Below are 25,579 nucleotides of genomic sequence, written 5' to 3' on the forward strand. Positions count from 1 at the left end.
AATATTTCGCACAATTTCGTTCAATTGTAAATCCTTAATTCATCTTTTCCTAATTTTTTCTGCTCGAAATTTCGTCCAAAAGTAGGCTCGAATTTGCTCAATTGTCTTCTGTTTTTTTTCACTCACCATTAAATTTTCGAACCAGAAATCAAATAATTTTTCGATTCTTGGTTTTCCCAATTTCTAGGGTTCTTCCATTTTCCTCTTAATTGTTTGAATTTAAACTATTAGCCACAAATTGTTGCTTCGCGAATTGCTTTCATCAAATCAACGTAAGACTCATTTGCTGATTCATCAACTTCATCCTTCTTGATCTTTTGCACTCAAGATTCCGGTTGTTTTTTTTTTCTCTAGTATAGATCGATGGTTTCGAATTTCCACTAATATTGGGGAATTTTATTTTGGTGGTATTGGGGAATCGTCGTTTTGATGTTTGCTTGCTGTTTTTGCTCGCGATTTTCACTATTATCTCCTCTACGAATTATGAAATCTTATTCGAAGCATTCAAGATTTGATTCTTGTTTTTCGGCTCAAGCTTTCAACTGCAAGTTTTCATCGGTAACTTGTTGATTTCGCCAAGTTATATGCACAGTTACTCCGGTAATAATTCAACTGACAATGTTTTCTGGGTTTATTATTGTTGTATTGATGTTCTGGTTTTATTGGTGTTTGATTGAGATTGAGATTGAGATTGATGATTGAAGTTGGTATTAGGTGTTCTTAGATTGAAGTTGTAGTGTTGAATTTGTTATTGTATGTAATGGTTGAGTACATGATGAGTTGGTGAATTTGTTGGATGATGGAGGTGAATTTGTATGCTTTCTGAAATTTTCTTTCTGATTCTTCAATTCTGATTTGTGAGATAAATTCTCACACTCTTGATTCTTTCAACATTTTCTTTCCTTCTTCTAAACACATTCATTTTCTCTTTTATTCTTTCCATATTCCCTCTTCTTGATTTTGCCCATAGTGGCTTGTTGTGACCCATAGTGGTCTGTTTTTGTGCCCATTAGAGGCTTTTCTTGGACCCATAGAGGTCATTTTTGGACCCATAGTGGCCTTTCTTATGCCCATAGTGGCCTTGTATGCCCATAGTGGCTTATTTTGTGCCCATAGTGGCCTTTGTTAGTCTTATGACTTTAACCTCCAAAATTTGATAGTCTTATGACTTTAACCTCCAAAATTTGATAGTCTTATGACTTTAACCTCCAAAATTTGATAGTCTTATGACTTTAACCTCCAAAATTCTCTATAGTCTTATGACTTTAACCTCCAAAATTCTCAAAATTTTATTGTGACCCATAGATGGTCATCTTATTGTGCCCATTGAGGCTATTTTCCATGATCTATAAGCGGACAATTTCATGACCTATTAGATGGTCATTTGTGTAATTTCTTTCCATACTTTCATAAACCTTCATTGTTACTTCATCATTCTACTTCGTCACTTTATGTTTCACACTTTCACATTATTTTCTCCTTTTATGTTCTGTGATCATTTTTGTTAAAACTTGGTGTGTTGTGAGTGGTGGTTGGGTTCAGTGATGTTGTGATGTAGCTTGGTGATTGGTTCATATGGTTGGAGGATAGGCAGTTGCTTGTTAGTGATTCTGTTGCTGCGTTGGTGTATTGATAATTGGTGTATTGTTAGTGATATGGTGTATTGGTGCTTTTCATATGATTGTGTTCCACACTGTGCCTAATCTCAAGCCTTGCAAAGCTTGGTCAGTTGGAATTGGCACAAGGCTTGTACCAGGAGATGATTGGTTATGAGGTGCAGGATGATGTTGTTCTTTATGGTATGCTGATTAATGCTTTTGCAGAAAGTGGAAATGTTACAGATGCCATCGACTATATTGGCGCTCTTAAAAGGCAGGTCTCTTGTTGAATGATGTGATTTGCAACTCCTTGATCAAACTATACGCAAGAGGTGGATTCTTAGAAGAAGTAGAAGACACTTACAGACTGCTCCGATCATTTGAAAAGGGTGCAACTATGTCATCTTCCCTCCATCAGTTCAAACTGAACATGTTTTTCGGGGAATGTTGAAGTATAGGTATTAAGTTGTTAGAGATTGTTAGTTGTTATTAGTTTGGTTTAGTTTGTTAGATTATACTAATATGATAATTAGTATAAATAGGAGATACTTGTAATACTTACTCACTTTTATCAAGATAATACAATGTAGTCTTTAGTTTTTCTCTCCTATTATCCTTCTCTCACCTCTCCTCCTCTCTCTACTGTTTCTTCCATTTCTTTGTCTAAACTCCATTAATGGAGTTCAACCACAAAATTTAACATATCATATGACTTTTACATTTATAAAACCAAAAACAGAAAACTAATAGTGATAGACTTTTACTCGTGAGGATGTCCCGCAACTTGCTTCTTCCCAAAAAAAAAAAAATGTCCCGCAACTTACTTTTTGCGTTACTAGTGATAGACTCTTCAAATAAAATGTGTGCTAGAAGTTACACGTATCACTATCCTGAAAATCACATTCAAACTTTATGCATAATAATTAATTATCGTTCTATGCTAATGATCAGATTTCTTATTTGCAGTAGTAAGTGTATACTTTTTAAGTGTATACTTTTTAACTTGTAGTACCTTATGAATTATCATACACATTAAGAGCCAATTCTCATGGTAAAACTAAAGAGAAATTAGTCAAAAAGATTTTTAGAAGATCAATTTTGTGAAAAAAGATTTTTAAAAGATCAATTTTTGAAAAAAAAGAAAACCACAAACATAATTTTCTTTGCAATTTAAAACCTTTTTTCTTTTTTTCAGTGTGGTTTTTAAGATTCATAGAGGTGATCTTTCTATCTTCCTTTAACCTCCTATTTCTATTAACTGCAACACCAACCCTATGCATCCCAGAAACCACGCCGAAAATGGAAATAGATTTCATCTTACAAAGAAAATTACGTGTGGTTTTTTTTACAAATAATGCTTTAAAAAGTTTTTTTCATAAAAATAAACTTTTGAAAAGATTTTTTTGGCAATTTTTTCAAAACTAAAACACCTAAACATCTAAATACCACTGATAAATCCAGGATTTTCAATTAGAGGTGACATCAAACGACAAACAATATAAGTATACAAGAATTAAGAATACTGCCATATGACTTACCTTAAGTAGCATCCATAACCTTCCAAAAGTTCCTATCTCTATTATATAAGTCAAGGGGGGGAGCAATAGCGCCCCCCTTTGAATTTACATATTTACCCCTTCACAACATAAAACCAACACACTAAAACTTACCAAAATAATTCAACCAAATCTCTACTGAATCCAATTAACTCATATAATTGTCAATCACATAAACTTGCCAACAAAAAAGATTCAATCAAATTAAATTTAGATCCAATCAACTAAAAAAATTCGTAATCAAGAACATACCAAAATTTAATACCACGGACAATAAAAAAATATAATATTCTCATTACAAAGACAACTCATATACAATATTAATCACAAATACAAACTTAAAAAAAATGTAGTTTCTTCATTAATTACTTGGATATGCAATTTCATCACTGATAGTTACTTTAAAATATTTTTAGATACTATTTGTAAGTATCTAAATACTTCTTACTCACTCACCAAATGAAAGTGAGCGTAGATATGTATTTTCATAATTTTATTTTTCATTTCTTTTAATATTGAGCAATAGTTATGCCTAAAATGTCACCGCACGCATAGCGTGCAGAAAAAACTAGTATTATTAAGGCTAGGCTAGGATTTCGAAGTTTGACGGGCCCATCTATTTTAACAAAAAATAAATACCCCCTCTGAATCAAAATCTTTTTTCTATTTGATTTCACACATTTGCCAATGCACAATATATATCATCAATATCATTAATTGTATATTAGTTAAAGCACATAAGTTTGATATTCTTAATATGCTCATTAGAACAAATCAAACAAGACTAGAGGTGATCAAGGTGAGCCCGCCTAGAAAATAGGCGGGTTTTGGTCACGATTTTTTGGGCAAAAATTTCGGACTACGAACAACCTAGATTTGGAAAAACAGGCTAAATTTTGATCCAACTTGAAAATGGCCCGAAAAGTCCGCTAGGCTTGACCCAAAATAACGGGCTTTGGTGCAGATTTTTTGGCCCGAACCTTGGCCCAGCCCGCGACTTTGACCCGAAACGGGCTATTTTTTTTGGCCAAAACCCGACCCGGCTCATAATCACCTCTAAGCAAGACATCTTATTACAACTCCTGTAGTATCATACACTTGAGTGTATGTAACTCTCGGTATACCTGGTCAAATGAGCGAAAAAAATTGAAAATACGCAAATTCAAATTTGAAATGTTCGAAATAATAAGTAGAATAATTTTCAAATGCATAAAATTGATTTTAAAGTGATTTAAAACAACTATCAAATGAGCAAATACTTTGAAAATGAGTGAAAATTGGCTTCGGTGCACCTAAGCACACCTAGGTGTATCTAGTAATATGCTACAATTATTAATTAAAGAGCAAATTTTGTATCCAGTACCAAAAGATTCAACCAAATGGGTCCTTAGTTGAGTATTACTAGATCATTAAAAACGTGCACTGCTCTTAATAGTGGTGAAGCTCAAACAAAATTCTATAGTATATTATTGCTACCACTTGTCACTTCATAGATCCGCCAGTGGACATAATAGGTTGTTCGTTAATTTTTTTTTTTTGAGAGGTAAAGGAAGCTAGATTAATAATTCAAGGACTAAGTATCCAAATAAGGAGGAATTCTGTGGATAATGATTTTCCCATACTTGTTGTGTACCAAAAGGAATTAATTTACACTTGTTACGTACCAAAAGGAATTAATTTAGCTAAATAATGAGCAACAACATTGCCATCTCTAAGGTTTTTCGTTTTATTATGTTCCTCGGTTGTTTATTTTTGTAATAATGCTTTATTATCCAGGCTTGTTAACACACAATACTATCTTTTGAATTGTCTATTAATTAGTGAATACTATAGAAGTTGATATTCGTAAATTTTTTATTCTAATAAATATAACACTATTTTGCATACTTAAAATTCATTTTATATACTATTAATCAATATATGTAGCACCCCGACCCTCTATGAAGTCGAGTCAATCGTCACCAATGTGCATCTAAGGCTAACAACTCTCCTCACGAACCAACAAAAGTTCTTTTGTAAATTTGGTCCACACTCATGTACACTCTGAGAAACTTCCCAGCAGATAACCTATTTCAAGACTACTCCCAGTCAAGTACATTTAACTTTCGAGTAATTTAGGAAAGGGATTCCTAAAAAAAAGAGGCATCTTATTAGTATAAGTAATTTGCTAGACCCCTTTCAAAACAATCATAAAGAGTATTACAATATATTTCAATCAAAATTTACAATAGTGCAAAAGTCAAAATACTACAAGTATATAAAAGTAAAAGTAGGTAGTATGAAGTATTACATTAAATACAACTATCTTGCATGGAAACAGTTGGACTTATTCCAACCAACTTTAAGGAAGTCCTATATATAACTCAAACGATAATAAACAATCTAGACCACGTTCATGAAAAACAAAGTCAATTTTGAAAAAACAATAACTAACAAGTGTAAGATCAAATTTGATTTACTTTATATGGAAAGAATATAGATGAACTTAATGGTTTTATGTGATTCACCCAATTGTTTTGATATCCTTATATTGCGTATCTAAGTTTCGGGTAGAGCATTCTGGATGGAAAAACTGCTATGGGGTAAACCGGTATCTTCATTCTAGTAAGCTGGTGGAAACCTTCAACACAGAACACATAAAATAACATTTAGGACTGATTCGAGGAACGCCCAGTCGATGTCTAAGTTAGTAAAGTAAAAGTCGGTAGCTCTCAAATATTGTATGCTGATGATTATGAGCGTACCTTGATGATTCAGATCATGGAGTATCTATAGTGGCCAGGAGTGTCGTTGACAAGATATGACACTTCTCCTATTGGTTAGATAAAAAATTTAAAATATATCCTCCATTTGTACTTATTTTTAGGTCCATATGCCTTATAAGATAAAATCGGAATATGCCTATGTTCATTGCTAATTGCCCAGGTGTAAGACACCAACAAGGTGCTCGGTATAGAACGTGTGCCTATAATACCGGCATCATGAACATTCTCTTCCTAGGTCTAAGTCAAGACACCTTGGTGGTTTGACCATGACGGTCTTGCCCGGTCTAATCGGACCAATATAGAACTTGGACAACCCCCATACAACTAGCCCCCAAGCCGGTATGACTGGTACATCCATATCTTGCTTTGCCAAGAATGAAGCTGTCATGAGTGTTGTAACAGTCAGTCAACTCTTGGATTTTTAAGATCCGGTGTGGTGGGTGAAACATAACTTAGGCTTGCTGAAGACGAAGCGTCACCTCGATACTCGTACCACATGTTGTTAACTCATAGGTAACTGTTTGATTGATGGACGTTTGTGGGGGTGACATCTGAGGAGGGCAGTTGAAGTGTCTTATACTCTCAGTAATTAGAATGCCATTATATAGGGATTTTCCCCCATTTCCCATTTCACTCAACTTCAAAACCCCAAGTAAGTTTTCTTCGACAATCTCCTCTAGTTTCACGAAACTTATTTCATTGATTTCTCCTCTAATTCATGCTCAAATTTGTTCAAAACACTTGCATTTCTCAATCGGCGGTTTCCGTTTCATAATTGTGCAGTTTTACTAGCTTTCCGGCCGATTTTCAAGCTCCGAGAATCTCAGTGGAAATTTCGACTGCTTGAGCTATGCAACCTTTCTCTCTCCTTCCATTTTTTTAGGTGACACCCACTTCTTCAACCTTGAGTAGGTTTAATTTTGGTATCTTAGACATGTCTTCAGCGTCATACTCCCAAAATAATTTTGAGACCCACCTCCTATAACCGCTAGTGACTTTAATTATGATAGGTCGTTCATTCCTGCATTAGAGTAAACTTTGTCGGGGGTAGACATAGCCAAAGAGCGTAGGACTATATCCCGTAGGGATTGTAGTACTTATGGTGGAAAGTGGAGCGTATGAGTGGTACCATTTGATATGTTCTCCCAACCTTTGTTCACAATGTTGCTCTCTTCTCTTCTGTGAGAGCCATCATGTCGCTTATCCTTGTTGCTCTTTTCTTTCTCCTTCTCCTTTTCCTTGTTATCTCCCTCAGACCGTTTAGAAGATGTCGGCTTGTCGAATTCCTCACCTCCAATGAAATCATTAGCTTTCCCGAGTACATTTGACAAGCTAGTCAACTTCTTCTGGCCAAATTAGCTTATGAAAAAGGTTCCTTCTTTCAGTCCCATCATTAGTATTAAGATGACAACCGCTTCCTGCTGTAGATTGGAGATGGTAACAACCTCAACATTGAAACAACCAATATAATTCCTCAAAATCTCCTTCTCCCCTTTCTTGATTGATATAAGCTCTCATGCATGTCTTCCTTTCCCCTCCTCTTATTGCTCACAAAGTGGGTAATGAACATAGCAGAGTTCTGCCGGAAGGCATAGATTGTTACCGGTCACATTATCCTCTTGAACCAAGTTTGTGCCACGCCAGATAGGGTTGAAGGGAACACTTTACACTAGATTGAGTCGGTGTTGGTGTACAACAACATGTGTCCGTCATAAACAAAGATGTGGTCTTTAGGTTCACTCTTGACATTATATTTGCATTTCGCCATTTTGATTTTCTTCATCGTTTCTTAGAGAATAGAAGTGATAAAATGAGACAATTGAGGCGCCATTATGGCGCGATGTCGGCTGGGATTCACCTGATTTCGTGCACATGCCTAATCAATCCTTTTAGACTGGAATGACTCATGGGTCTTAGTGTTGGCTTGCAACACTAAACATATAAACTAATGACCCCGGGGGTTGATCCAAGGAACTCCACTATAAAGCCTAAGTCAGTAAGGTAAAAGCCGTTAGCTCTCAAATATTATATGCTAAAGATTGTGAATGTACCTTTAATGACTCAGATTATGGTGTACTTATAGTGGTGAGAGTGTTCTTAGCAAGATAGGACACGTCTCCTATTGGCTAGATTAAAATCTTTAATCTTTTGTACTTATCTTTAGGCCTATAGACCTTATAAGATACAAACGGACCAGGCCAAGGCTCGTTGTTGATGGCACATACGTAAGACACCGACAAGGTGCTCGATACAAACCGATATGCCTAATACTAGTATCATGAAGATTTTCTTCCTAGGTCTAAGTCAAGATACTTCGACGGTTTGACCATGATGATCTTGGCGATCTAATCAAATCGGTTTGGAACTTGGACAACTCTATACAATATCTTTTTTTTCTTTTTTTTTTTTTTTTTTTTTATCAAATAAGAAATTAATGAACATAGCAGAGTTCTGCCGGAAGTCATAGATTGTTATTGGTCACGTTATCCTCTTGAACCAAGTTTGTACCACGCCAGATAGGGTTGAAGGGAACACTTTACACTAGATTGAGTCGGTGTTGGTGTACAACAACATGTGTCCATCATAAACAAAGATGTGGCCTTCAGGTTCACTATTGACATCATATTTGCATTTCGGAATCTTGATTATCGTCTCTTAGAGAATAGAAGTGATAAAATGAGACAATCGAGGCGCCATTATGGCGCGATGTCGGCTGGGATTCACCTGATTTCGTGCACATGCCTAATCAATCCTTTTAGACTGGAATGACTCCTAGGTCTTACTGTTGGCTTGAATAAAGTTCTATCGTTCATCGGCTCAGTAGCGGTCATTCTAAATGTGCTTTCCTCATGATCTGGATCATCATACTAGTTGTGCTCCACTTCCGGCCACCCGCAAAAGATCGTATTTTTTTTATAGGGCTGTGTGGCTAGTCAAGGGATCTTACCAAGTATTGCGGTCTTGAGGCGACTGACCTGCTGTCGCTTGTAGTACGTACTTCAGTCGTGCTCTACAGCTGCTCAAGTGTGAACATGTGCTAAATGGACTCAAATATGTTGGGCTTGGAGGCCTTAGCAGTTTCCTTGGCTTATTCACAGCCAGCTAAGAGGAGCCAATAACCGATTTGGAGGTGATAAAGGCAGGTGGGTGATCCGTAATAATGTTGTTGTTCACATCAATTGGCGGCATACATAGAGGTTGCTTGCCCGCTGCTGTGTAGTGCTTAAGATTCATGGGATAAAGATAGTGAGCAACTAAGTGGCTTACACTTTTTAGTAAGGTATAGTTCACCCCTCCTAGCGCGAATTGTTCTGGTATGAGATAATTGCGCTGGGGGTGAACCGACATCTTCACTTTAGTAAGCCGGTCGAAAACTTGCAACACTAAACATGTAAACTAATGACCTTGGGGGTTGATCCAAGGAACTCCACTACAAAGCCTAAGTCAGTAAGGTAAAAGCCGTTAGCTCTCAAATATTATATGCTAAAGATTGTGAATGTACCCTAATGACTTAGATTATGGTGTACTTATAGTGACGAGAGTGTCCTTGGCTAGATAAAAATCTTTCATCTTTTTGTACTTATCTTTAGGCCTGTAGACCTTATAAGATATAAACGGACCAGGCCAAGGCTCGTTGCTGATGACACAGGCGTAAGACACCGACAAGGTGCTCGATACAAACCGATATGCCTAATACTGGTATCATGAAGATTTTCTTCCTAGGTCTAAGTCAAGATACTTCGACGGTTTGACCATGACGATCTTGGCGATCTAATCAAATCGGTATGGAACTTGGACAACTCTATACAAGAGCTTTTTTTTTTTTTTTTATCAAACTAAGAAATTAATGAAAAAATCATACAAGAATATATCAGGATCTCTAAGTTGTGCATGTCCAATTGTTTCATGTCCAAAGAAATCCGTCCCAAATCCTGCAAAATAAAGACCATCCGAGAGTGAAAAAAATAGTGAGAAAAAACTCTAAACTTGTATATTCATGATTACTATTCACTGATATTCTTAGTTTAAAATAATTGTCAACTTTTCAAATAGATTTGGCCACTTTCAAGTTTCACCTATAAAGAAGCATATACAAACAAAATGTCAATCAGTTTAGACTAAAATCAATATGAAAAAATATTTAAGATTGTGTAACATACTCCTAGGACAGAAAATTACATAGTACATTTATGACTCTTTTTTTCTCATAAAACATTATAATAAATACTATTTTTACAACAGCTTTGATTCCTGTCTTCTTAGCTAAAAACCAATAGCTGCTTTAACTTTATGCAATGGAAATGAATTCCTTATGTTTCTCTCTCTCTCTACCAATCTTTATTCCTTATATTCTAGGCAGCTTCCATATATAGTGAGCATCACTACAAATTCAGCATATGCTCTGATTTCAATCTTCATTAAAATTCAGAAGTAGAAAAAATATTAATCTTCACTCATTTCTTCTTTTTAGCTCCTTTAAGCAATAAGTTCTAGTTTCAGGTAATTGTCCTTTCTTTAACCAAACTTTCTGCTTTAAACGATTTCAGTTCTCAAATTTAACAAACCAATCTTTGTTTAGATTTTGCATATATTCAGAATAATATATTTATGTATAAAACTCTGCTTTGTTTCTGTTTTGTGAAAAACAGGATGCATTGTTCACAATGGTTGCAGTTTCTAGTTAGTGTGCTTATGTTGTTGATAGTAAATGGTTTTCAAGTTCCAATAACATATGTTCAAGATGCAGTTGCAAAAGGAGGTGGTAAGTGTGTATTTAACTCTCTTCTGTTAAACTAGCTAATTTTAACTGATGCAGTTACATATGTTGTTACTGAAGTGGTATTTAGTATTTACTCCCTCATCGTGAATTAAGTTTTACATCATTCCGACCTCTTATAATTAAGGATATGACGTGATTTTTACAGTCTGCTTGGATGGAAGTCCACCAGCTTACCATTTTGACAAGGGCTTCGGTGCTGGTATTCATAACTGGTTGATTCATATGGAGGTACGTATGTCCCTTTCTTGGTATCCACCACCGATAGCAGTGACTAATTCCCTCACCCCGGGTGCTCCACTTAAGGGTAAAAGGCTGGCCAAAAATCTCTTTCCATTCCCAAAGCTTGAGGATCGAACCTCAGACCAATTGGTTAAGGGACAAAGTGAGCAACCACTTCCAAGACCACTTGGTTTATATGGCTAGTACTCCAGAAAGTAGCATGGAACTCGGTTTTTTCACTGCATATTGTAAGCGTGGGTCAGATTTATGCAGACTTATTTGATTCGTATGTAACACAATGATTGTGAAAAATCATAATAACACAATTATTTGATTCAGCATTTAATTTGAATGATTGTGAAAAATCATAATAACTTAAAAGCATTGGATTTTAATAATTATGAGAAATCATGATTTTTGTTAAGACTTTTAATTTTTGGTTTGGCTAGGGAGGAGCATGGTGCAATAATGCAACGACTTGCCTAGAGCGTACGAAAACTCGATTAGGCTCATCAAAGCTAATGACAAAACAATATACTTTCTCAGGGATACTAAGCAACCAGGCAAAGTACAGTCCTGGTACTATTCACATTCTGTTAATATTTGAATTAATTGTATAACTTTCTAAAATCATTTCCATTATGTGATTAATAATAGTTCTGAGATACGTTTACGTTTTTGGTAGACTTCTATAATTGGAATCGAATTAAAGTTCGATACTGTGATGGATCATCTTTCACTGGAGATGTTGAAGCTGTTGATCCAGTATGTAATTCTAAATGTTCAGATACAATATCTTTCTTATAAATTTTCTTATAAGACTTGTGTAATTTTTTCGTAATGAAATGTGCAGAAGGCTAAAGTATACTACAGAGGAGCTCGACTTTGGAGAGCAATTATGGATGATTTATTAGCGAAAGGAATGAAGAATGCTGAGAATGTATGATTTTTCCTATGATTTAATTAAGACTTTGCTTTTAAATTTAGCTAATGTTAATTATACTTAACAACTTGAACTAGAACATTCCTATTTGCAGGCAATATTGGCTGGATGTTCAGCTGGTGGACTTGGTGCTATACTACAATGTGATAACTTTCGGGCTTTACTACCTTCTGGTGCCAAAGTAAAATGTCTATCTGATGCCGGTTTCTTCATTAATGCGTAAGAATCAAGACTCTTAAAATCCTCTAATCTGTTAAATGTTAATTGCTATGTTAAGAGCAAAATTTATATTGAAATTTAACTATGATATATCATTTGTGACAGTAAGGATATCTCTGGAGTATCACACATCCAAGAAGTTTTTGCTGATGTTGTGACTACACATGTATGTTCTCCATGCTTTTGTTATCAATTTGAGTTTTTGTCAGTGTTTCTGGTTTTTGACTAAGTTTAATGTTTCTACTTATATTAGGGATCTGCAAAAAACTTGCCCCCATCCTGTACCTCAAAGTTCGATCCTAAACTCGTAAGTATACTGAAAATAGTGGATTTTCATTTAATTAGGTTCAGCTATGAGCTATTTACAGAACTGTTCTTTATACAACAAAGAGAGGGGGAAAGTTTCATATTTTTGGTTATGAAGGGGTCTAATATTTCTCCTCTCGGCTCTCTGTATAAGTTTATTTTTTTAATTATGTATATCCCTGCAAGCCATATGCTTCAATATTACTAAAAAAGGTCTCGACTATCAACCATTTGCAGTGCTTCTTCCCTGAATATGCTGCAAGGGGAATCCAAACACCGTTGTTTCTATTGAATGCAGCCTATGACGCATGGCAGGTTTGTACATCTATTCTTTTAGTACTCTTGTGACTTGTCTGAATTGATCGCGTGAAATTCAATCATTGGGGTGAAGAAGGTAGCTTGCCGAATCTGTTTGATCCATCTCTGAAAGTCGTCCTGTTATGGTACTAAAATTGTAAATTTTCATGCTGAGCTAATTCAACAAAGACATAGGCTAGTAATAGAAGGCATTTCATACACTTTCTTATATCAAGAAAAAGGCTCAATTGTCATAATTATGATATCGCGAAATATGTATAATATTATCTATTATGTATGTTCTCTTAACCATGTGTACAAGGTTTCCTTATTTAGTAGGAAAATTGAAGTGGCAACTATCTTAAAGAAGAATAACATTGATGATAATTTTAGCTTGAGTTTTGTTCTCTTAGGGTCAAAAAGTTAGGAATAGGAAAAATGAGATCAGCAGGCAAGTGTTTTTCAATTGAAAAAAAAATGAAGCCTAAACTCTCTTGATGATTCTTTCTGGTGCAGATAAAGAATACTTTGGCACCAGGTGTTGCAGATCGTCATGGGACATGGCACGATTGCAAGTCTGACATAATCAAGTGTTCCAACAGTCAGATCCAAATAATGCATGGTAAATCCAATCAGTAGAATTGAACATGTAAAAGCCAAACAAGAAGAAATACGGCATAATCTTACCATGCATGATTAGGAATCTAGGATACATAAGATGGCACATATGATTAGCTTAACTTCGTACGATGTTTCAGGCTTTAGGCAAGACTTCTTGGCCGCATTATCATCCCTTGGCAACTCAAACTCTAGAGGGTTTTACATCAACTCTTGCTACAGCCATTGCCAATCAGGAACTCAAGAGACATGGCTAAGGGATGACTCGCCTTTGCTAGACAACACGGTATGAGGCTTCTTACACCAACTCATCCCCTTCTTTCTGTAATCTCGTATATTAACTTAGCTCAATGATCTCAATGATCTGTGTTGCATTGCGTTCTCGCAGACTATTTGCAAGGCTGTGGGTGACTGGTTCTATGACCGAAAACCCTTTCAGAAGATCGATTGCCCTTACCCTTGTAACAAAACTTGTCACAACCGCGTATTCGAATAATTTATGAAGGATTTCTCTCCTTTTGGATTCAACTCTATGAACCAGCAAAATATACAAAATACGGCATATTCATCAAGTGTATGAATAAGTCTCAATTATCATGTACCAAGTTATTGTGTTTATTCCCACTATTTGGGTTATATCTAATTAATGAAGTTAATAAGTGAATTTTCTATGTAACAATAAACTGAAATCATCATTCATGTACTAATACATTTGGATTATATGAAAATGTAGATCTAACTGTATGTGAAGTATAGATCCTTTGTGATTTGTGAATCACCACTGACAAAAGTGTTTTGTATCTTGATTATTCCTAGCCCGAGCAGTGTTAATATGTAGATGGCGATATATGGAGGAGGTGTGTGGTAAATGGCGTCTAAATAGGTGGTTAATTTGATTTTTGGCTTGTTCATGTGGTTAATTAGGGAAGAAAAATTGTTTCACCGCTACTTGCACAACACATTTATTCTCTCTTGAGGTGTCACTTATAGGGATTTGAATATTTTGCAGCTATGACATTACTCACCACGAGCACCAATAGGCCACTAGTAATGTCGAGCACAAGAGAAAAGTACATGTGGAAGTGGATGAATCGAGATAGGAATGGGCATTGACCCATGACTCGGTTGAACCTGCTCCATTTTTAAGGATCTAGCTCTAGAATTTGGAGACCCATTGGCCTGGGTCGAATTTGGGTATTAAAAATCAGGTATGAATACAAGTCTAAAAGATTCAGAATCAGACCCTTTTGCTAGACATATTATATATTTTTATGCGTCAAAATCAACCTTTTATTGTTTTACATGCTATCTTTCAAGAAGCTCGTAGTTCATTATTCTATGGTACATCACTAAAAAACTTTGGTAGAGAGGTAAACATTATTATCTATAATACTTTTATCATATTTCAATCTTTCGCCTTATTTTATATCAATGGCTTTTTATCTTTCTTTACATTATTTCTGTAGTGAAATTCTTGCTTCTTTTGGAGATAAACACTTTGTTACACAAAAGGATCTTCTAACATTGACCACAAATGAAAAGATCACCAAACTTGTTATAGAGTGTTGGAGTTTGTTGATGAATCATGTGGAGTCAACTGAAGACTCTTCACATCGATGCCTGTTTTTCGGCCTTAACCATATGGTAGTGTCTTCAATATTTTTCACGAGCTTCAAGGGTTTTCGTAATGCTATTTAGGGTTCTATGATAGATGATTTTATTGGTTCTATTCATGTATTTTTAGTCATAGAAACTTGTATAAAATTCTGCATAGACGTTTGATAGAGTATAAATCTATTCCTAGGACCTCAACCATCAGCTTAAGCTTTGGAACCTCCTAGCTTGTAAGTGGGCTAAACTCTCCTCCTCCTTATTGGGTTATCCAGACCCATTTTCATATAAAATTTAACATGGTATCAGAGTCCGGATTGGGGGTCTCTTCTAAACTGGGCCTCTAATCAAGCAACTGGGTAAGGATTTACCTCGACAGGATGTCCAGCCCCTAAGAGAATTATTTTTGATTACCTTTCCAGTTAGCTCTAAATTCTAAAGACACTCACAAGTGATGGGGTGTGTTGAAACCCATTAAATTCCCATTTGTGAGTGTCCCACATTGAAGAAAGAGGAGAGAATAAACCACCTTATAAGATTAGGAGTTACTCCTCCTATCACCAATTTGTTTTAGGATGGAACCTCATAATTTGTAAGTGGGCTAAACTCTCCTCCTCCTTATTGGGTTACCCTGGCCCATTTTCATATAATCTGAAAATTAACATTATGGACCCGACTTGACGCAGTTGTGCTCCAATGGATTTACGCTACGGTATCTACGAACATCCTCACTTCCATTCTTGTTGTGGATGATGTTGCTGTCAACACGTGGAATCGCGTTGCTAAAATGTTTCATGATGATAAACACTCGAGAGCTGCATATCTTGAAACAAAATTTACGACCACCAAGCTTGCTGATTTTTCCTCCGTCGTGGCTTATTATGCTCGCTTACAATCTCTTGCTACTCAACTTGCTAATGTTGGGTCACCGGTCTCTGATCAAAGGTTGGTTATGCATCTTCTTGTCGGTTTACCTTCAACCTATTCCACATTTGTCACCAACATTCAAGAAAAGGATTCGCTGCCATCCTTTTCCAATGCTTGCTCGCGTATTAAACTTAAAGAAACCACAACTAAAGAAAGAGCTCGTGATGCCGGCTCTACCGCTCTTCTTGTTGATACTGATTCTTCTCATGGAGGTCATTCTCATTCCCCCTTTGGCCGGAATTCTTATCGTGACAATCGTCACAGAAACAAAACAAACTCAAGCCCCATTACCCAGTCCTCCCTCTCTGTCTATTTATGTGCGGCCCACACCCCTCCCCTATCTTCCCCTCCTTCTTCTCCCAGTTCACTGCCCAAGCCCAGCGCGCCCACTTCCCCCATTGGCCTAGTCATTGCTACCCACCCCAGCCTGTGGCCCCATACCAGCTCCTCCTCCACTACGCTGGCTCCAACTACCCAGCCCAACAACCCCCCCCCCCTCTCACAGCCCACCTACCACATGCCTAAACTCCAATGCTGCTCCCTCTTCCCATTTGCCCAACCGAATAACCACAAGAAGTCACCATGGTATTTTTAAATTAAACCCAAAAAGCTCTTTAACTTGCACACCACCACCATCTCCTCTATTTCTCCCCTTCCCAAAAATCCCGTAAGTGCTTTACATGACCCGAATTGGAAAGCTGCCATGATTGACGAATATGATGCTCTAATTAAAAATAAGACGTGGGAGTTGGTCTCTCGTCCTAACAATGTGAATCTTATTCGTTCTATGTGGATTTTTCGTCATAAAAAGAATTCTGATGGTTCTTTTTAGCGATATAAAGACCGTCTTGTAGGTGATGGCATGTCTCAACAGGTTGGAGTTGATTGTGACAAAACATTCAGTCTCGTTGTCAAACTAGCAACTATTCGGACTGTCTTGAGCATTGCTCTCTCTCGTTCTTGGCCCATTCATCAGTTAGATATCAAGAACGCTTTTCTCCATGGTAACCTTCATGAGACAGTTTATATGCATCAGCCTATGGGATTCCGCGATCCTACTCATCCAGATTATGTTTGTCTCTTAAAGAAATCCTTATATGGTCTCAAGCAGGCCCCTCGTGCATGGTACCAATAGTTTGCAGATTATGTCTCTACTATCGGATTTTCTCATAGCCGATCTGATCACTCACTATTTATTTATTGTCGTGGCTCTGACATTGCTTATATTTTACTATATGTTGATGACATCATTATCACAGCCTCATCAGATGCTCTTCGCACATCTATTATGTCTCTTCTTAGTGCATAATTTGCCATGCAGGACCTCAGTCATTTGAGCTATTTTTTTGGGCGTGGCCGTCACTCGCACCTCTGCAGGCATGTTTCTTTCTCAGCAAAATTATGCAGCCGACATTATAGAGCGTGCCTGTATGACATCTTGTAAACCTAGCCATACTCCAGTTGACACAAACGCGAAACTTGGTTCATCTGCTGGCACTCCTTTTTCCGATCCTACCCTCTATCGCCAGCTTGTCGGTGCCTTACAGTATCTTACATTAACGAGACCAAATATCTCATATGCTGTCCAACAGGCATGTTTACACATGCATGATCCAAAAATTGAACATATGAATGCTCTTAAGCGTATTATGAGTTACATTCAGGGCACTCTTCATCATGTTCTCCAGCTCTACACGTCCTCTCTTGCATCTCTTACATCTTATACAGATGCTGATTGGGGTTGATTTCCAAACACTCACCGCTCCACATCCGGGTATTGTATATTTCTTGGTGACAACTTGCTCTCCTGGTCCTCCAAACGTCAACCCACCTTATCTAAGTCTAGTGCTAAAGCCGAATATCGTGGAGTTCCTAATGTTGTCTCTGAGTCTTGCTGACTCCGTAATCTTCTACTTGAGCTTTGTTGTCCTCTCCACAAAGCTACATTGGTTTATTGTGATAATGTTAGTGCCATATACCTCTCTGGTAATCCTGTTCAGCATCAGCGCACTAAATATATTGAGTTGGACATCCACTTCGTACGTGAAAAGGTTGCACGTGCAGAGGTTCGAGTACTTCACGTTTCGTCCCGTTACCAGATTGCAGATATCTTCACTAAAGGTCTTCCGCGCCTACTTTTTGATGATTTTCGGGACAGTCTAAGCGTACGACAACCTGCCGCTTCGACTGCGGGGGTGTGTTAGACTATGTATATTAGGAAATAGTCAACTACTGTAATCTATGTAATATTCTGGTTTTCTATAGTATTATTAGCTCCTAGATAATAGCCTAAGGTTATGGTAATAATACGTTGTATATATTATTTCCTATTCATGAATGAAAGGCAGACAATTACATTATCTTACAAATAGCTCACTTAATGCGGAACTTTTATTTTCGTTAAGTGTATCAATAACATCTATCAGAGGACTCTAAATACAATTTGAAATATTAGTCAAAACCTCATACTCGATTATAATATCATAAATATAAGCACTTAAGAGTTAAGGCCCAAAAAAACATGCATTTAACTGTTGTTCTACAAGATCCTATAACTCTGATCAATTCTATATCTCTAACTATTAGTTCCTATAACTCTAACCAAATATTGGCATAACTCAAATTACATGTTGTAGTAACTCCAAGTTCCAGTTCTACAACTCTAACCAAGAATAATCAATAACATTAATAGAGTATAAATCTATTCCTTGGGGCCTCAACCATCAGCTTAAGCTTTCGGTTAAGTTGGTCCTTTGATATGGTATCAGAGCCAGCGTGACAAAAAGGTCACGGGTTCGAATCTCATCCACGCCTCCTTTCTCAGTGGAATATTTAGCGCCAAGTATGAGGAAGACCTGTGCTGCATCTACACTTCAAGCCCAAAGGGCTCTTGCGTGAGGGGGCGTGAATCTATTCCTGGGGTCTCAACCATCAGCTTAAGCGCTCAGAACAATTTCTACTTTTCGAAAATGCAAGAAGGGATGCGTTCAGAACCACGACCTTTTCGACATTTTCTTCGAGGGTCTTCAACATATTCAAGTACTACATGACCTTCTTCCACAACCAAAGACACGTTCTCGGTTGGAATGACATTCACTAGTTTACTAATTGAAGGTGGTGTACAATTTCTACTAATATCTCCAACTGAGGAGGGGGTACCACCGACATTGTTCGTTACCTTCTCCGTCATTCTCATGGCATGCCTCTCGTCTAATCGAATGTCCAACAATTCCAAGGTTTCCACTACCTCGTCAACATCCCTATAATTTGCCGCCTTCGAACATATTGGGTCAAACATCACCATAATCTTATCATAACATATAACCTCTTCGGTTTTCGAAGGATCATGGTATGCAACTTTGATCATAGTATGCTTCCGAAAACATCCTTTCGCCACCGCATTAAAATGTACTTTTCCGGAATAACCATGATAAGAATATCATAAACATTTATCACATGTCTACAAAGAATACCATGAGACTCGAATAACTTGCACTCACAACATGCTTCAGTATTACCCATGTCAATTCTCACACGGTACATCCTTCGCCTCTCTGTAGGGACTTCCTTCCTTGACTTCTTGCATATCACCCAAATTATGTCCCGAAGTGTGTGCTCCTGAATATTTTCCCCTACTTCTCTACTACCTTGCCATTGAACATATAACATTTTCATGCACTCCGATTGGACTTCTTTGAACTTAGAATCCGTATACAATTTTTGATATACCAACTCCGCCTTAAACTTTGTTACACGTTTTCGTACATATCGACATGTATTTGCATCGGCCGCCTTTTCCGAGCTAGCTCGACTCTCCATTGCGTTGCAATATTGCTCGGCAAAATCACACAACTTTGTACTCTTGTGTACATACCCGTCAAAAAAACTTTTCACACTCTCCGACCGCTGAATTGTTTCCATCCCAGCCCAAAACATATGGTTCAAGTATGCTGGCACCCACATACATCTCTCCTTGTACAAACCTACAAGTGATAAATATTACACTCCCACAAACCTTACAAATACTATGCTAAACTTCCACTCCCACATTAACTAACTAAGTACTATATTTTACGTATATGTTATGCAAAAATGATGTTCTGCTATATGCTATTACTATGCAACTTCTCTACAACAACTAATAACATAAAAAAGTTTCATCACTAAACAATGCAATGGTTAATGCAGTACCACAAACACGAAAACAACTATGATGCATTACTCTCAATAATATTCATTATGTATATTACCTTCAAGCCACGTATCTTCTCCAATACCATATTTGTCAATAATATCACACCATGTTTTATCAAATTCTTCTTCGGACACACTATCGTATATGGCTTGATGACGTTCTTCCTTGAATTCTTCATACTTCTTATACATACCCAACTTCTCACTAAACTTTGTAAGTATGTGCCATAGGCACCACCAATGGCATGTCCCTTGCATAACGTTGCCTAACGCCTGATGCATCGCCACATCTTGGTCGGTGAGAAAACATTGTGGCGCTTTGCCTCCCATACACTTCACCCACGTGCTAAATACCCAACTATGGGTTTCCGCATCCTCATGTGATACTAATGCACAACCTAATAATATGCTTTGACCATGATGGTTCACTCCTACAAAGTTTGCAAATGGAAGTTCATAATCATTTGTCAAATAAGTAGCATCAAAGCACACAACATCACCAAAATAATCATATGCTGCCGGAATTCTAGCATCTACCCACAAAACATCCTTGATTCTACCCTCCTCGTCTAACCGATGCCTATGGAAGAATTGTTGATTATCGTCCGTCATTCTATCAAAGTAAACTAACATAGCTTGTGCATCACCATCCTTGAATTTCAATCTCCTCTCCTTCTCAACTACGTTATCGCAAATCCCTCTCCGTAATCGACAAGTTCTCCAACCCATTCCTATCCGTAGCTATGGACTTGTGTATCTGTGAAATCTTCACCCCTGCGGCATGGTCATTAAACAACTTCCGACGGACAGTTGACATTACCTCCTCTCGACGAAAATTGCTTATGTGCCTTGTCTTCCTTGGCGCCGGGTTATGATTTTGATGTTCAAGAATCACTTTCCTAATATCCCATGATCCTTCCTCATTAACACTAGCATACAACATTACAGGACACTTACACTTCTTCGTCTTCCTAGTTGATATTTCTACTCCTTTTTTACCAACAGCTATCCTAGTACCATCAACCCTTCGCCTTTTATCTACCTCACCTTCACATTTACACTTCCAAGTATAATTACGCCAAACCTTCCCGTCGTTCGCCTTACTATTTCTTTTCACACCAGCAGCCCTAACAACTCCAAATCACTCTTGTTTCCCATACTTAAAAAATCATTCATCTAAGTCTTCCCATGATTCAAAAACCATTCCTGCAGATGGTGCATCAACATAGTTATTTGACCCAACTCCTACTGATGTTGCACACTCAATTTCATTAATTTCATTTCCATTTTCAAGTAAAGTCAAATTCATCTCACTTTCATTGTCAACTACAGTCATATTGACCCAACTTTCATTCAAATTTAACTCATTTTCATCATCAACTTGATTCAAGTCAATAATGGGGTTCACTTCAAAATGTACATCCTCATTCAAATCAATGGTTATTCTCCCACTAATCTGCAATTTACAAACATATAATTTCAGGTATTAATTCATCTAAACAAAACTATAAAAATCTAATCTTAACTTAACTGTAATTTCACCTTAACATATCCTTCCTCCTATTAGGGCAAATACGATTTTTAAAAAAATATTGTAGACCAATTTATGACCATTTAATTCAGGTATTTCTGGTGATTTCCTTCTATATATCATTTATTCAGAATCATTTCCTTTTACATCTCATTTACTTCTACATATCATTTATTGACAATTTAAACATATAAAACAAACTCATTTATTGTAAACAATATTAACTATTTAATACAGAATTTTTTTTAACTGGCGAACAATTTAATGCTAAAAATACCTGTTCATCAGCAATAAACTCCATTTCTCTAAAAGAGGACTACTCTTGATTCTCACAAGTATTTCTATTTTTCGAACAAACCTCTAACAATAACGAGATTCTTCACAAGTATTTCTATTTTTCGAACAAACCTGTAACAATTACGAAGTTCTTCTTCAAAGTTCTGTATTTTCCATGGAAAATGATGGTTTCATTGTGAAGTTGTGTTTCTAAAACTCCAAAAAAATTTCTTCCGTACACATTGTACTATATTAACGTTGGACTTTTCCTTTGCTTTTTGCTTTAACTGAACAAGGAAGAGGACAGAGGTGACTGGTGACTACTGACTTGTTGCTTTGTTTTTTGCAAGTAACTACTTTTTTTTAAAAAAAAAATTAACCCTCCCAAGCTTTTTGTATTTAGGCATTGGTCCTTGTTAGAGGACAAATGCCCTCTAGCTATTAGTGATTTATCACGACTCCTCCAAAGAAACCCCACGGCCAACGGCAACACCCGACCACCCATCGCCCCGATTTCTCCCTCTATCCTCTTTGTCCCCTACACTAGCCTCCCTAAGTTTACGGCAACCACTAACCATCCATCCACCTCCATTTTTGTCACCAAAATTTATCTATAAATGTACAGAGGAACTAAGCTTTGAAGTCACAACACAAAAACCACGAAAATCACAAAATCTTTTCTCACTCTTCTTTCGGCGCCACCACTCCACCACCAATGTGTGCGCCACTGTGATGCATCGCCTCCCACTGACCGTCGAACACCATGTCAACAAGACAACAACCTCGCAGGTGCGCCGCACCGCAGAGCCACCAACTTCCCTCTCTTTCACACTCTCCTCTGTTTTGCTGCTTTGCTTCGTTGCTGTTGTAGCCCGGCCTTGTTCGCTGCTCCGACGAACGCTGCCCGCGATGCCATACGCGCGCCGCACCACCGGGACCTGCTGCCCAGTTTCGCTGCCGGAGCTCCGAGCTCCCTTGTCGAGCTTTCCTCCCTGCTCCAAGTGAGCAGAGTTATAACGCTACCTCTTTTTCTTAGGCCAAGTTCTATTATGTGATTTAAGTCCAAAAGTTAAAACATTATTAGTTAGATTGAACTTGGGCCTAGAACTGATTTAAGTTCTCCACTAAGACATTATAGAAAATCTGTTAATTAGTTGATGGGCTTGAATCAGGTTTGCTTAGATAAAGTCATTTAATTAATTGTTGGGCTAATGGAGGCTAACTAAACTGATTTAATGCTACCTTAAACCATGTAAGTTTAAACATGATTTGGGCTTTAAAATCTGATTTATTTAGCAAGCTACTTAATTAATTGTTGGGCATAAAAATCTGATTTGCTTAAGCTAAGCTATTTTGGTTCAATTGATGCTTTGCTTTGTTGGGCTTCAGTAGACCGATTAATCTATTATAATTAAACCATTTAGTTTGGGTAGTTTTGACTAATATTGTGTTAAGTATAAAACTAAGTATTTTAAAATAAGCTAATTCCTGTAATTTCGTAGATTTTTAAGTAATAATCGCTTCTCTTTGTAAATTCTAACCTCTTTTTATCTTATTTATGTATATAATATTCATGTTATTATATGATTGTTCTATGCATATTCGTTGCTTTTATCACCCACTTGTTATTTATTGCTACAACAAGACCTAAAGAATTGTTCTAATTAATTCTGATAAATTGGACAACTTGTTAGGAACCCTATAATAAGTTTTCATAATAACTTGCCACTAAATAATTAGTCTTTTTATGTGTTTCATGAACCAACTTAGATTAATTATTTGTAGGTTGCTTAAAACGGTATTTGATTATTCTTCTGCATAAAATTTGTAATGAATCGGTATTTAGTTGATGCCAACAATGGGCAATATAGTTCCTAGCTATATTGTACCCTCACCCCCCCGAACTCAATTTTATGGTTTATGACCAACTATGGAGTTATGACGAAAAATCTACATTGTGTAAGTATCTAAGATATGCCTATCGTTTAAATATCCAATTAGGTTTATGATTCTTCCTTTAAAGAATGGTTGACTTCAAAAATATACTTTTAATAAACCTTAATGACGGGGTGGTCAAATAAACGCACTCACACAGCTTGTAGGCATTAAACGAACCGAAAAATTCACGCCTACAATTTGGCGACTTCACTAGGGAGGATTTTTTAAAAATAATTATTTTTAATGAGTGGGTGAAACTTGAAAAATACGATGTATTCTCCTTTTATGCCTTTGCAAAATATATTGTTTTGCGTATGCACGACTATTGTTCAGCCACTGCACGACTATTGTTCAGCCACCATAAGGATCTACCTTGCCTCATTAGCACATGTTCTATGTGTGAGGTCACCTCTGGGGGGTTTGCGCCTTGTCCTTACAAAAAGTTTCCTGAGCGATAGTGTTGGATCTTAGTTCTAAGCAAATCTACTCAACCATGCCATTGCTCTCTTGTTCATGACTTGAGACTGGAGCGCATCTTACAAGTGGCCACCTCTTTAAACAAGGGTACGGAGCGTGAGATCAATCTCTTAATCATTTACTCTTTCAGCCTTAACCTCAACCTGACCATAGTTGAATGTAGAACTGGACTTTAGGTTGAGAACGTGATTTACTTGTCTTGTGTTATTGGTTTTCAAGTCAAAACTATTGAATGAAATTGCACAACTAGGGGTGAAAGTTCGGTGTACGGTTTGGTTTATAACCAACTCCAAATCCAAACCATATTATTTCGGTTTGTAAATTTTAAGTCCAAATCCAAACCAAATTGTAGTTCGGTCCAAACCGAATGAAACCGAAAAAATTCGATTTCTAGGCTTTGGGACCAAACCAAACCGAAATTTTTAAGTATGCTTTTTTTTGCTAACAAAGTCTGCTAACCTGCTGTTATAAGTTATTACTGCCTATTTGCCTGAGATTTGCCTCATAATATCATAATTAATACTACTAATCCAGATAAAAACTAACAAACCAACAACATTACAACAATCCAACAAACATCCAACTTACAACTAGGTCTAGTAACTTAGTAAGTTGTCTAAGTTCATTACATCATTAATTCATTGTTCAAAATAACAACTTAAATACTTAAATAATTGTTCATTACAACATTAACCAAAGTACTAAACAGCAGCAGCAAAGAACAGCAAGTCCATCTCGTCATCCGAGATCAGCACGTCCAAACACTTCATCGATATCATCACCAAGAGTCATATTTTCCAAGTCTAGCAAACAAAGGTTGAATTATAAAAAAAGTTAAATGAATATTATTGCTTTTATATTAATCAAGTATGAAAATGAAAAACAAATACTCATTGTTCCTGTATTAGTAATATTACCTTCTTCAAGTTGCTCGACTTCCTCTAAACATTCTTCAATACTCGGAAAAGGAGAAGCACGCAACCAATTTTGAGCACAAACAAGTCCTTCTACAACCCACGGAGTTAAGGAGCTCCAAAATGAATCAAGAAATCTGCCACTAGTGCTGAATCCACTCTCAGAGGCTACCGTTGAAATAGGGACAACAAGTACATCTCCAGCCATACTCCCCATTGTAGGAAATCTTGCACTATTAAACTTCCACCACCCCAAAATATCAAACTCATCATCCTCATCCTCCGTGTCCTCATCTAAATATTTGTCCAACTCAATTTTAGCATCTCCCTCTTTCTCAAACTTGTGTTTCTTATACTTGCTCTTCAAAGTCTCAATTTTTTTATGTTTAGGAGAAAATGGTATTTGATCC

At 36.8% G+C, this 25,579-nt stretch overlaps 2 protein-coding genes and 1 long non-coding RNA gene across 5 annotated transcripts; 1 reads left to right on the forward strand and 2 right to left on the reverse strand.

Annotated features, from left to right (window-relative positions):
* Nucleotides 1–456: 456 nt before the first annotated feature.
* LOC130591584 (uncharacterized) lies at nucleotides 457–1,331 on the reverse strand. Its single transcript, XR_008969408.1, has 2 exons — nucleotides 1,207–1,331; nucleotides 457–1,144 (listed from the first exon to the last, which is right to left on the reverse strand). It is a non-coding gene; the product is annotated as an uncharacterized LOC130591584 (long non-coding RNA).
* An 8,846-nt stretch (nucleotides 1,332–10,177) lies between these two features.
* On the forward strand, nucleotides 10,178–14,091 carry LOC104893152 (pectin acetylesterase 8). 3 transcript variants are annotated; one of them, XM_010679237.4, is made up of 13 exons: nucleotides 10,178–10,419; nucleotides 10,569–10,681; nucleotides 10,845–10,927; nucleotides 11,368–11,497; nucleotides 11,604–11,683; nucleotides 11,775–11,858; nucleotides 11,956–12,080; nucleotides 12,186–12,246; nucleotides 12,334–12,387; nucleotides 12,624–12,701; nucleotides 13,200–13,305; nucleotides 13,442–13,587; nucleotides 13,690–14,091. In XM_010679237.4, exons 2-13 carry the CDS (start codon nucleotides 10,570–10,572, stop codon nucleotides 13,795–13,797), a joined length of 1,167 nt encoding a protein of 388 aa, XP_010677539.1. In that variant the 5' UTR covers nucleotides 10,178–10,419; nucleotide 10,569; the 3' UTR covers nucleotides 13,798–14,091. The 3 variants fall into 3 exon arrangements, with proteins under 3 accessions (XP_010677539.1, XP_010677538.1, XP_048500653.1); XM_010679236.4 differs by having other exon boundaries at nucleotides 10,179–10,419; nucleotides 11,772–11,858; XM_048644696.2 differs by lacking the exons at nucleotides 11,368–11,497; nucleotides 11,604–11,683 and having other exon boundaries at nucleotides 10,179–10,419; nucleotides 11,772–11,858.
* A 5,111-nt stretch (nucleotides 14,092–19,202) lies between these two features.
* On the reverse strand, nucleotides 19,203–20,762 carry LOC104893328 (protein FAR-RED IMPAIRED RESPONSE 1-like). Its single transcript, XM_010679424.1, has 2 exons — nucleotides 20,090–20,762; nucleotides 19,203–19,822 (listed from the first exon to the last, which is right to left on the reverse strand). Exons 1-2 carry the CDS (start codon nucleotides 20,760–20,762, stop codon nucleotides 19,203–19,205), a joined length of 1,293 nt encoding a protein of 430 aa, XP_010677726.1.
* Between the last annotated feature and the right edge of the window lie 4,817 nt (nucleotides 20,763–25,579).

This window comes from Beta vulgaris, chromosome 5, assembly GCF_026745355.1.
Source record: "Beta vulgaris subsp. vulgaris cultivar EL10 chromosome 5, EL10.2, whole genome shotgun sequence".
NCBI classification, from domain to species: domain Eukaryota; kingdom Viridiplantae; phylum Streptophyta; class Magnoliopsida; order Caryophyllales; family Amaranthaceae; genus Beta; species Beta vulgaris.